The sequence below is a fragment of the Cebus imitator genome, unplaced genomic scaffold, assembly GCF_001604975.1.
Source record: "Cebus imitator isolate Cc_AM_T3 unplaced genomic scaffold, Cebus_imitator-1.0 Scaffold417, whole genome shotgun sequence".
Lineage (NCBI taxonomy): Eukaryota > Metazoa > Chordata > Mammalia > Primates > Cebidae > Cebus > Cebus imitator.
Window position 1 is genome coordinate 1,251,926 of NW_016107732.1, and position 12,477 is coordinate 1,264,402.

Consider the following 12,477-nt stretch of genomic DNA (forward strand, 5'->3'; position numbering starts at 1 on the left):
CAAGAGATCGAGACCATCCAGGTCAACATGGTGAAACCCCGTCTCTACTAAAAATACAAAAAATTAGCTGGGCATGGTGGCGTGTGCCTGTAATCCCAGCTACGCAGGAGAATTGCCTGAACCCAGGAGGCGGAGGTTGCGGTGAGGCGAGATCACGCCATTGCACTCCAGCCTGGGTAACAAGAGCGAAGCTCCATCTCAAAAAAAAAAAAAAAAATCCATTTTAAATGAGCAACGTCACCCTCTTCTCACAAGGACAACAGAACATGTCTGTGGTAGGCATGGCATGCTGGGAACTTTTACTCTGGGGTAGTGGCCTCTATTTTGTGAGTCTGGATCCTATTTTCACATCAGATGGAGACAGATGGTGCAGGTGAAACATCTGCCTGTGTTCTGAATGCAGGATAACATCACGGTTAATGAGTATGTTTAAGGGAAATGTTTTGTGCTGGGAAAAGTTTGTTTCCTGAACTCTGTTAGATCCATGGAATTGCCCTGCAAAAGGAGCTGAGCAACCCCACAGCTGTTTACCCATCTGTATGATTTGATGAGAAAGGTTCATGTCTGTAAGTGTGGCTGTGAATATTTGTCTCCTTTACTTCAAACTGTCTTAACTCCCATTTATCTTTCCCTTTGAAAACCAAGCCACTGCGGCCAGCCTGGCTTTCCTGTGAGTGGCTGTGACAGGTCACTCTACCTGAGTGGATGAACTTCTCCAGCTCCTTTTCATTCTCTGGAAGTAGGTGCATAGACTCATCCTCGTTCTCTGAGTCCTCTTCTTTGTCTCCTAATAATGGTATCTTGATGTTCTTATAAAGTGACTCAAGCCGTTGTCTTTCCTCAGCCTGTGCCAGTTGACTGGAGAATGGTAAATTAATTTAGAAGCACAGTTTTCATGGTGAATAATTCATTTCTTAATCATGCCACATTTTGACTGGAAAGGAGTTGCTTGCGGGGTGGGTGCAGAAATAAGACTTTGAAACTGGACTAATCATGGTCAGATCTCAAATGTCTATATGGTCAGGCCATTTCCTGTAGTAAGGAGTAACTTTGATCATCCCAAAGCATGGATCAAAGCCAGGACTAGAAGTGAACAAGGCACTCAAATTGGGTTCAAAACTTAAGATGTTGACAAAAAATCCATAATCAAGACAAATCATCTCTCTTTCTTTCTTTGAGATGGAGTCTCACTCTTGTTGCCCAGGCTGGAGTGCTGTGGCATGATCTTGGCTCACTGTAGCCTCCGCCTCCCGGGTGCAAGCGATTCTTCTGCCTCAGGCTCCCAAGTAGCTGGGACTACAGGTGCATGCCACCACATCTGGCGAATTTTTGTATTTTTTTGTACAGACACGGTTTCACCATGTTGCTCAGGCTGATCTCAAATACCTGAGCTTAAGGGATCCACCCCCGCCTTGGCCTCCCAAAGTGTTGGGACTACGGGTGTGAGCCACTGCCTCTGGCCTATACAGTTACATAAATTAAGTCGATGTAGTGGAGATAACCCACAAGCAAGCACGCAGGTTACGCTCTCATTATCAAAATTTTTCCCGTTACCTTTAATCTCACTTTGCCTTCATGTGACCTATTCTAAGGTGGTCTTAACATAGCTACCCAAAAAAATATCCCACACATGGCAATATGTCTCCTGTTTTCATACTTAATTCTAATGAAGCCAGCAATCATGTACTTCTCAAGCTGTTTCTGGTGGGATAGAATGGAATCCTAGCATGGAATCATAAAGTAGGAGTCAGAGTCTGTTGGTTTGGTCAGAACAGCATGAGGTCACAGTATGTCACACCCTTTTCTACTGTGAATTTCAAAACGATTATATCACTTGAAAGAGCTTGACCTAAAGCTTTATTTGTGAAGACGGTGATGTATCTTCCCCCAAAGCTGCTATCACCCCAGACTGCACTGACACATTTCTAGTAAAACAGAGTGTGATCGCTCTTTTCTGCGGTGTACTGTTGAGATTCCTTCCAAAGTAGCAAGTTCATTTTATTTTCATTTATTTGAGACAGAGTTTTTGCTCGTCGCCCAGGCTGGAGTGCAATGGCACGATTTCTGTCCACTGTAACCTCCACCTTCTGGGTTCAAGCAATTCTCCTGTCTCAGCCTCCTGAGTAGCTGAGATTACAGGCGTCCGCCACCACAACCAGCTAATTTCTGTATTTTTAGTAGAGACGGGGTTTCACCACATTGGCCAGGCTGGTCTCAAACTCCTAACCTCAGGTCTCTCAGAGTACTGGTATTACAGACGTGAGCCACAGCACCTGGCCTCAAGTTCATTTTAAAATACCGAATTCTGGGGGAATGGTGGCTTACACCCATAATCCCAGCACTTTGGGAGGCCATGTTCGGGGGGGCTGGGAATGATGGCTTACATCCGTAATCACAGCATTTTGAGAGACCAAAGCGGGTGGATTACTTGAGGCCAGGAGCTCAAGGCCAGCCTGGCAACATGGCAAAACCCAGTCTCTAGTAAAATATAAAAAGTAAAATAAAATAAAATACTGAATTTTTGGGAGGATGTCAGCATCTCAAACTGTGTCTTTCAAACATTTTTGAACATGACTCCCAGTAAGAAGTATATTTCACAACCGTGTGTCTGTGTGTGTGCCTGTCTCACATGTGTGTTTGAAAAGTTTAAACATCAGCCTTTTATATTAATAATTTATGTTTTCTGATATTTTCTATTCTGCTGAATTGTATTCTGTCCTGTTTCTTTTTTTTTTTTTTTTAATGTGTATCACGACCCAACATGAGTACAATCCACATTTTGAAAAACACTAATTTGGAAATTTGTATTCACATAATAATTTAGCAATTATAAGAAATATCATCATCATCCTTTGACACTAAATAATCGTCAGTTGACTTGTTATGTCTTATTTAAGGATAGTAGATGTTATTAAGCAGATACTTACTATATCATACAGGATATTGCCATCCCACATATCAGGGCAATGCTGAAGGCTATACTCGAAATTAAAATTACTTTAACAAGAGCAGGTCTATGCTGAATTATTGCTAAAAAATGGAAAGAAAAGAAGTGCTCAAAAATTTTCATTTTAGCTGTCTTTCAGTTAACATACTTATCCTTACAGAGGGGGATAGAATTCAAAACCAGAAACACTTTTAAAAATAGCTTCTTTCTTTCTTTCTCTCTTTCTTTCTTTTTGACAGAGTCTTGCTCTGTCACCCAGGCTGGAGTGCAGTGCATGATCACAGCTCACTGCAACTTCTGCCTCCCGGGTTCAAGCTATTCTGCCTCAGCCTCCCAAGTAGCTGGCACCACAGGCATGTGCCACTATATCCGCCTGTTTTTTTGTGTGTTGTTGAAGAGATGGGGTTTCGCCATGTTGCTCAGACTAGCATTCTTAATTTTAGAAAATACTGAAGTTAGATCTCACAGCCTATGTGAACAAATATAGTTTTCATTCCCAACAATCCCTGACTCAAGTTTACCTCCCATCCTGGGTCTGCTCTGTAGAGACACTGGGTCCCTGACTCTGTATGACAACACCCGCTGTGTTGACAGCTGAAGGGGAAGTGGCTTTCATCTTATGATTCACCAAAACATCCATCAAATTACAATTCAAGTCAAACAAACACATATATGTAATCAGGATGGGATCAAGGGTTTTGTGTGTGCTAATTAAAGTGAAATGAAGGAGAAGAAAATGACAATCCCTAAAGAGAAAGCACAACCTAACAGAGAGTGAAAAGTGTAAGATCTAATTTCCAAGCAAATGTTTACCTAATTATACTATATTTTATGGATCTTTCTACCAGCAAGCACATAGTACACATTCACATAGCAGACAAAAGGACTCCAGGCTATGAATCTCACTTTACTGAATGAGAAATTCAATGACTCACCCATCGATCTGGAGGCAGCCCCTTGAATCCCAGATAACTGGGTGTTACGAAAGAACACTTTGGGGTCTTTGGTTATGTTTCTGGGTGGTTGTGACTGTTTATTGCCTTGAAAAGAAAACTTTTTGAGGTGAATTATAATTACTCTTTTTAAATTTCCCCTGAAACAGCTTTTCAGTTCTCCTGAGTCAAGTAAAACCAATAGTTGAAGCTACCTGGTAAGCCTGTTATGTTTCCAGCTGGATGGAGTCCATCTGCATACAGCAAGCCTAAATGAAGTGGGCATTCCATTAAAAACAAAAAGAAAAAGAGGAAACCACTCTGAACCTTGTCCATCACTCACAAATTGTCAGTATTCTATCCTATGGATGAAGGAAATACTTAGCTACAGTCCAGCATTTGCCCTATATTTATCTGCGGAACCAAGAAGTTCTCTTCCCTTCAGAATGTTTGGGCAGTGACCTGGAGCCACCAGTGTGAGGTCAGTCCTTGCTGTGGAAATGGAGTTCCTTCACGGAACTAAGCTGACCAATGGGGAGACTTTGGTGTAAGTGGGCAGTGCTTGCAGATGCAGGCATGGATGAGACCAGGTCCCTGCCTACAGTGTGTAGATTAGTGAGGAGGCAGAAAGAACTCAATTACAATCAGCCCTCTGCATGCATAGGTCCCCATCGGTGATTTCCACCAACATCACTTGGAAGATGGTCAAGAAAAAAGGGCCAAGAACGATGGTGCACACCTGTAATCCCAACACTTTAGGAGGTCAAGATGGGAAGACTACTTGAGGCCAGGAGTTCAAGACGGCCTGGCCAACATAGCAAAAGTCCATCTCTACTAAAAATACAAAAATTAGCTGGGCATGGTGGTGCATACCTGTAGTTCCACCTACTTGGGAGTCTGAGGCATGAGAATCACTTGAACCCAAGAGGTGGAGGTTGCTGTAAGCTGAGATTGCACCACTGCACTCCAGCCTGGTGACACAGTGAGAATCTGTCTTAAAAAAAAAAAAAAGGCCAGGTGCAGTGGCTCACACCTATAATTCCAGCACTTTGGGAGGCCAAGGCGGGTGAATCACTTGAGGTAAGGATTTTGAGACCAGCCTGGCCAACATGGTAAAACCCTGTCTCTACTAAAAATATAAAAATTAGCCAGGTATGGTGGCACGCACCTGTGGTCCCAGCTACTCAGGAGGCTGATGCAGAAGAATTGCTTGAACCCAGGAAGCAGGGATTTCAGTGAACTGAGATCGCACCACTGCACTCTAACCTGGGTGACAAACCGAGACACTGTCTCAAAAAAAAAAAGAAAATGTTCAGAAAAAAAATTCATTTATGATCACGTACATTTTTTCTTGTTATTAAGCATTTCCTAAAAAATAAAGTATAACAATTATTTACAGAGCATTTACACTGCATTAGGCATCATAAGTAATCCAGAGATATTTAAAGTATGATGGAATATGTACATAATTTATATGCAAATACAACATGTATCAGGGACTTGAGCATCTGTGGATTCTGGTATCCATGGGAGGTCCTGGAACCCAGCCCCCATGGATACGAGGGATGACAGTAAAACACCAACAGGATGGGTGCAGTGCCTGTTATCTCAGCACGTTGGGAGGCCGAGGCGGGAGGATCAACTTGAACTCAGGAATTCGAGGCTGCAGTGAGCCGTGATCATGCCACTGCCCTACAGCCTAGGCAACAAGAAATAGGCTGTTGACTGGGCATGGTCGCTCATGACTGTAATTCCAGTGCTTTGGGAGGCCGAGATGGGAGGAAGGCTTGAGCCCAGGAGTTTGAGACCAGCCTGAGTGACATGGTGAAACTCTGTCTCTACAAAAAATATTTTATTTTATTATTTGTTTATTTTGAGATGGAGTCTTCTCTGTTGCCCAGGCTAAAGTGCAGTAGCATGATCTTGGCTCACTGCAGCCTCTGCCTCCTGAGTTCCAGCGATTCTCCTGCCTCAGTCTCCCAGATAGCTGGGATTACAGGCACATGCCACCATGCCTGGCTAGTTTTTGTATTTTTAGCAGAGATGGGGTTTCACCATGTTGGCCAGGGCTGGTCAAGATCTCATGGCCTCAGGTGATCCACCTGCCTGCTAGGATTATAGGCGTGAGCCACTGTGCCTGGCCTTCTAAAAAATTTTTTTTCAAAAATTAGGTGGACGTAGTGGCATATACCTGTAGTCCCAGCTCCTTGGGATCCAGGTGGGAGGACTGCTTGAGACCAGGAGTCCAAGGCTGTAGTGAGCTGTGATTGCACCACTGCACTCCAGCCTGGGTGACAGAGTGAAACCTTGTCTCTTAAAAAATAAATAAATAAATAGACATAATTGATTAAAATAAAATTTTTTATATATTAGGCAGCTCATGTCAGAAAATAGAATGCTGAGAATCTTCTGGTCCAGTGGCTTCTCTACCCACCTATGTGTTGGTTTTCTATTTCTGCCTAGTAAATTATCACAAGCCCAGCAGTCTAAGCCACACCCATTTATTAGTTCACATTTTCTGCAGTCCTTGATTCCCTACTAAAATCAAGGTGTTGCCAGGTGCTTTGGGAAGCTGAGGCAGGCCCATCACCTGAGGTCAGGAGTCCGAGAACAGCCTGACCAACATGGAGAAACCTCGTCTCTACTAAAAATACAAAATTAGCCAATCCCACCTACTCAAGAGGCTGTGGTAGGACAATCACTTGAACTTGGGAGGCGGAGGTTGCGGTGAGCTCAGATAGCACCATTGCACTCCAGCCTGGGAAACAACAGCAAAACTCCATCTCAAAATAAATAATAAAATCAAGGTGTTGGCTGAGACTAACTATTGCTTGTTCCTCGTTCAATTATTGTACGACTAGAGATGTACACAGAGTATTTTGTTGTTCAAATAGGATTATATAAATATCTGAGTAGCTCTGTTAAGCTGCTGGTATAATTGGCTGAACGTGGAATGAGTTCACTGGCTTCTCTAGTTAGGTCTATTCTGGAGCCACAGCAGGTATAAAATTGTGAAAGTATTTATTTATTTATGAGACAGAGTCTGGCTCAGTCGCCCAGGCTGGAGTGCAGTGGTACGTGATCTTGGCTCACTGCAACCTTTGCCTTCCGAGCTCAAGCCATTTTCATGCCTCAGCCTCCCGAGCAGCTGGGACTACAGGCATGAGCCACCACATCCAGCTAATTTTTGTATTTTTCATAGAGACGAGGTTTTGCCATGTTGGCCAGACTGGTCTCGAAATCCTGACCTCAAGTGATCTGGCCACCTTGGCCTTCCAAAGTGCTGAGAGTAGAGGTGTAAATCCCACTCCCAGTCTGTGCAAGTTTTTTTTTTTTTTTTTTTTTTTTGAGATGGAGTGTCGCCCAGGCTGGAGTGCAGTGGCCCAATCTTGGCTCACTGCAACCTCCGCCTCCAAGGTTCAGGCGATTCTCCTGCCTTAGCCTCCCAAGTAGCTATGATTACAGTCGCCCGCCACCAGCCCAGCCAATTTTTGCATTTTTTGTACAGACAAGGTTTCACTACATTGGCCAGGCTGGTCTCAAACTCCTGACCTCAGGCGATCTGCCCACCTCGGTCTCCCAAAGTGCTGGGATTACAGGTAGGAGCCACCAAGCCTGACAGTGAAAGTCTTTAGAATTGAGCAGATGCCCTGACTGGCTCCTCCAACCAGACCATTTCAGCTTTCATTTGTCATTTACTAAGAAATTTTACATCTCCTAGGAGATAAAAGTTAAATTGTAGATATTTGAGAGTAATGTAGATAATGCCTGTGCATATAAATCAAAATTGTGTCTGGTGGAATGCATTCATTAATGTCTTGTGGACATACAGAAACAAACTGGTCATATGGAAAATGACCAGTTTTCCCAGATTTGTGTCCATTTCTTTCTTTTTAATTTTCTTATAGAGGGAGGGTCTCATTCTGTAACCAGGCTGGGTAGTGGTAAAAATATGGCTCACTACAGCCTCTAACTCCTGGACTTAAGTGATCTTTTCATCTCAGCCTCCCAAAGTGCTGGGACCAAAGGTGTTAGCCATTGTACCTGTCCATCGAGTCCATTTCTAAGTTCATTTGAGCATTCCTCTAAAAAAGATTCCATGACCAAACTTTAGTCACACTTGTCTTTTAGACTAGGCCTTATTGCTATCCTTGGCCTACTGAGCTCATTTTTAGCAAGACGCAAGCTAAAGCCAGTTTAGCAGAATCCTCCCCCAACCCTTAACATCCAGTTCAGTTCATTTTCACCCGTCCTTGATAAATAACCATATTTCTTTTGGTAGTTTTCTGTCCTCTCCCTCACCCTGCCTGTGGACAAAAACCCCCAGACATCCCTCCTGCATTCAGAATTCAACCACTCCCCTTTTGCTGTAGCCTTGAATAAAGTCTTCCTTGCCATGTCAAAGAAGTGTCTGGGTACAATTTCTCTTTGACACCTCATCAGACCTTAAGTGTGTGGAACTTGGAGTTAATCTCAGAACTGTTTGTAGTATCTTAACAGATTCAGTTTTTATGTTGTTTACACGAGTATACACTACAAAAATACATTTTTGTACCTCCAGTCAGCTTGTGCATATCTAGAACATGTCTGAAAAGATAACTAATAATCTCACAAAATGTAACATAGAGGGTTCTAAAATCTAGAAATAAAAACTTTTTTTGAGACAGTCTTGTTCTGTCGTCCAGGCTGCAGTGCAGTGGCACAATCTTGGCTCACTGCAACATCCGTCTCCCAGGTTCACGTGGTTCTCCTGCCTCAGACTCCCAAGTAGCTGGGATTACAGGCGCGTACCACCATGCCCAGCTAAGATTTTTTGCAGTTTTTAATTTTTTTTTTTTTAGGGGAGATGGGGTTTCTCTACGTTGGCCAGGCTAGTCTTGAACTCCTGGCCGCAAGTGAGGGGCCCGCCTCAGCCTCCCAAAGTGCTGGGATTACAGGCATCTTCCACCACACTTGGCCTAAAAATTTTTTTTGTAGAGATAGTGTCTTGTTATATTCCTCAGGCTGGTCTCAAATGCCTGGGCTCAAGCGACCTTCCTGTCTGGCCTCCCAAAGTGCTATTACAGATGTGAGCCATCATGCCTAGTCCTACCAGGCTTACTTCTGATTAAACCCGGTTCCCGGATGCTGCTAAGATTTCTATCTTATCTATGGTTCCTTGCATGTGAGCAGGTGCTGTCCACAAATCCTGCCCTTAAGAACTTGCCCTAACCTCCCACTGAGGCACGTGTACACTCTTCCTGTAGGGGGTGATCCCGGAAGTGCCGAGGCAGGAGCCAGAAGCCTCAGTCTATTTCCATATAAATAATGAAGAAGAAAGTAACTAGAAATATAACCATAGTAGTTATCATTCATATGTGATCTTAGTTATACATAGGTGATCCTAATTCTTTTGCTAATGCCTCTAAGGTCGGAAGTGTAAACCTGGGGTGACATTGTGAAAGAAATGACCCTTGGCTGGGTGCAGTGGCTCACGCCTGTAATCCAAGCACTTTGGAGGCCAAGGCGGGCAGATCACTTGAGGTCAGGAGTTCAAGATCAGCCTGACCAACATGGTGAAACCCCGTCTTTAAAAAAAATTAAAAAAAAAAAAAATGCCCTCAGGCAATCCCTCTGTCACGCCCATATAAGGGCTACTGGAGAGTCCCTTGGCTGTGCAGCAGCGACAGTGCTGGGAAAGTGCCTGCTGTTTAGCCAGCTAGGGAAGGAGACATCCAAAATGGCCGAGACATCTCCTTCTTCAGGGGAGTTAGGAGAAAACTCCACTCCTCCAAGCTCTTGCGGTAGGCCTGACACTGTTAGGTAGGCCTGCAGACATCCAGGGGCTTAAATGTCTCTATGTGATGCTGTGTTTCAGTTGTCACATTCTGTGTCCACTTTCATGTTCTACTTCTGCACCTGGTTCCTTTTTTCTTAGAAAAGACAATCAGGGCCGGGCGCGGTGGCTCACGCCTGTAATCCCAGCACTTTGGGAGGCCGAGGCGGGTGGATCACTAGCTCAAGAGATCGAGACCATCCTGGTCAACATGGTGAAACGCCGTCTCTACTAAAAATACAAAAAATTAGCTGGGCATGGTGGTGCGTGCCTGTAATCCCAGCTACTCAGGAGGCTGAGGCAGGAGAATTGCCTGAACCCAGGAGGCGGAGGTTGCGGTGAGGCGAGATTGTGCCATTGCACTCCAGCCTGGGTAACAAGAGCAAAACTCCGTCTCAAAAAAAAAAAAAAAAAAGACAATCAGTAAAAGTAATATAAATCTTAATGTCTTTGTTCTTAACAAGTATGGAAAACTGCTGACGCATTATGCTCCTTACCTCATCTCAGCTATTAGAAATTTCTTAGCCCCTACCTGTATGACACGTGATGTACTTGAACCTATCACTGCCACACCCTATCTACCCTGCCTCCAGTCGCCAAGCACTAATGCCACACTCTACCTAACCTGCCCCCAGCTTTGTGCTCAATAAAAGTCAGAGCGTCTAGGCATTCAGGGCCACTGCTGGACTCCGCTCTTTGGTTGGCAGTGGACCCCTGGGCCCAAACTCTTTTTTCTCTATCTCTGTGTCTTGTGTCTTTTATTTCTACAGTTTCTGGTCTCCACACAGCAGAGAGGGGCTCACAGGACCCTGTAGGGCTGGACCCTACATCTTCCTACAGTGTAGAAGCCCTGGTCCTGGGATCCACCCTCTTGTCTTGCCACCACCTGAGACATGGTTTCTGTTCATAAGTCCCTGCTAAACGTTTCTTTCTGAGAAACTGGATTTGTCAGGTTTCCTCAGACTTTGGGGGTAGGTTTGCATAGACCAGCTCATCTTGGAACAGGGTGCAACATGGGAACCAGCTGAGCCCTGGTCCCGCCATCCAAAGCACAGAGTGGGTAACTGAGGAGCTGCCTCAGGTGTGCTGCAAACATGCCACAGCGTCACCTGGACAAGGAACTGAGGCCCTCAGCCTGACCCTCAAGATTTACTCAAAGAGGGATTATTCCCACTGTTTCTCCTTCTACAGTCCTATGTGGCCAGCCATAAAGGTTCCCAGGCATTAACGGTGCTTGACTATTATCAAAACCTTGGCGCTTGTCAGGTGCAGTGGCACATGCCTGTAATCCCCACATTTTGGGAGGCTGAGATGGGAGGATCACTTGAGCCCAGGAGGTTAATGCTGCAGTGAATGTCACTGCACTCCAGCTCAGCCGCAGAGTGAGACCATGTCTCAAATTTCTTTTTTAATTAAAAAAAAAAACACCTCAGTGCTTAGGTTACCCCATTGAGGCTCTAATACCCAAATGATAGATACCTGAAGGGTGCCCAGTGGCTATTTCTCTGTAGTGGTTCTGGCCAACACGTTTAATTCAATATCTATGCTAGTCAGTCACAGCCTCAGTTTGCCTTTACCTTTGAAGGAACCCAGTGTACCCTTATCTGGTTGGTATGGGTTATTTAAATGGTCCAGTCCTCACCCATAATTTGTGCCACCAGGACCTGGGCCTAGTTCCCATTAAGACTTATGGATGTGAGCTTTGCACATATGGTATTCTGATATTGGGCCTTAAGGAGGCAGTCAGAGAGGACTTCCTCATACATACACTCTGTCCCCAGGAACAGGGGTTGAGCCATGGGCCTCCAGAATCCACAGCCAGGAAACCTTGGTGGAATTCTTGGGCACAGTCTGTTTCTTTCCTTTCGTTTTTCTTTTTTTTTTGCCATCCTTAATTTCTTCATCCATAAACTTTGCTTAAAGACCAAAATTCCCAATTCCTTATAAAAGTATATCTTTGCCCTCAGCCACTGGCACTGACTGGTATTTCCCAATGGATGAGAGAGCCTCCTTTATCTTCGGGATGAGGTGCACGTGGTCATCGACACACTTGGTCACACAACCGTCCAGCTGCTGCTTCACCTGAAGCTCCTTACTCCCAGCATCTATTGAATCTTTGGCTTTGTCATTGCAATGCATGGTGCACCTGGCCAGGAGGTCCTGGAACTTCTCCAACTCACTGGTGACCAAAGCCTGGGCTTGCACCAGAGGTGCATGGCAGCGCTTGATGCCCTGGTGCATCTGCTACATGGAGGCCTGGCTGTCCTCACAACAGCTGGCGCTGTACCGGAGCATAAGACCCTGCATCTTCTGAATGTTCACTCCCTCCACTCTTCACCATGGAGTCCACCGCGAACTGCACCTGCAGCTACTGCAGCTCTGCCATGGCAACCCCGCACTGCGCCGTGCTGTGTGGCACAGGCACCCACGTGGAATCAGCACATGGGCCCGCCTCGTCACCGCCCTTTTTTTCTTTTTTTGGAAGGCAACGCCTTGCTCTGTTGCCCAGGCTGGTGTGCGGTGGCTCACTGTAACCTCTGCCTCCCAGGTTCAAGCTTTTCTCCTTCCTCAGCTTACCGAGTAACTGGGACTACAGGTGCAAGTCACCACACCCGGCTAATTTTTGTATTTTCAGTAGAGACGGGGTTTCGCCATGTTGAGCAGTGAACTCCTGATCTCAAGGGATCTGCCTGCCTTGACCTCCCAAAATGCTGGGATTACAGGCATGAGCTGCTGTGCCCAGCCTATAATCTGGTTTTCTAATGGCCACTAAGTCCCTGTCA

The 12,477-nt window shown here is 45.1% G+C and overlaps 1 protein-coding gene and 1 pseudogene across 2 annotated transcripts; both read right to left on the bottom strand.

The window, feature by feature from the left end:
* Nucleotides 1-222: 222 nt before the first annotated feature.
* On the bottom strand, nucleotides 223-4,664 carry CUNH19orf18 (chromosome unknown C19orf18 homolog). 2 transcript variants are annotated; one of them, XM_037731721.1, is made up of 5 exons: nucleotides 4,095-4,664; nucleotides 3,883-3,987; nucleotides 3,540-3,556; nucleotides 2,928-3,055; nucleotides 223-858 (listed from the first exon to the last, which is right to left on the bottom strand). In XM_037731721.1, exons 1-5 carry the CDS (start codon nucleotides 4,213-4,215, stop codon nucleotides 528-530), a joined length of 702 nt encoding a protein of 233 aa, XP_037587649.1. In that variant the 5' UTR covers nucleotides 4,216-4,664; the 3' UTR covers nucleotides 223-527. The 2 variants fall into 2 exon arrangements, 1 of the variants encoding a protein (XP_037587649.1); XR_005197029.1 differs by lacking the exons at nucleotides 223-858; nucleotides 3,540-3,556 and having other exon boundaries at nucleotides 2,226-3,030; nucleotides 3,883-4,664.
* Nucleotides 4,665-11,145: 6,481 nt separating this feature from the next.
* LOC108289951 lies at nucleotides 11,146-12,136 on the bottom strand (annotated as a pseudogene).
* Between the last annotated feature and the right edge of the window lie 341 nt (nucleotides 12,137-12,477).

Excerpts from the sequence above, each read along its gene's own strand:
- CUNH19orf18 (XM_037731721.1), bottom strand. The coding sequence starts at position 4,215 with ATGGACAAGGTTCAGAGTGGTTTCCTCTTTTTCTTTTTGTTTTTAATG. Across the intron at positions 3,988-4,094 it reads AAACATAACAGGCTTACCAG|GCAATAAACAGTCACAACCA; the intron begins GTAGCTTCAACT and ends TTTCTTTTCAAG. Across the intron at positions 859-2,927 it reads GCAATATCCTGTATGATATA|TCAACTGGCACAGGCTGAGG; the intron begins GTAAGTATCTGC and ends ACCATTCTCCAG.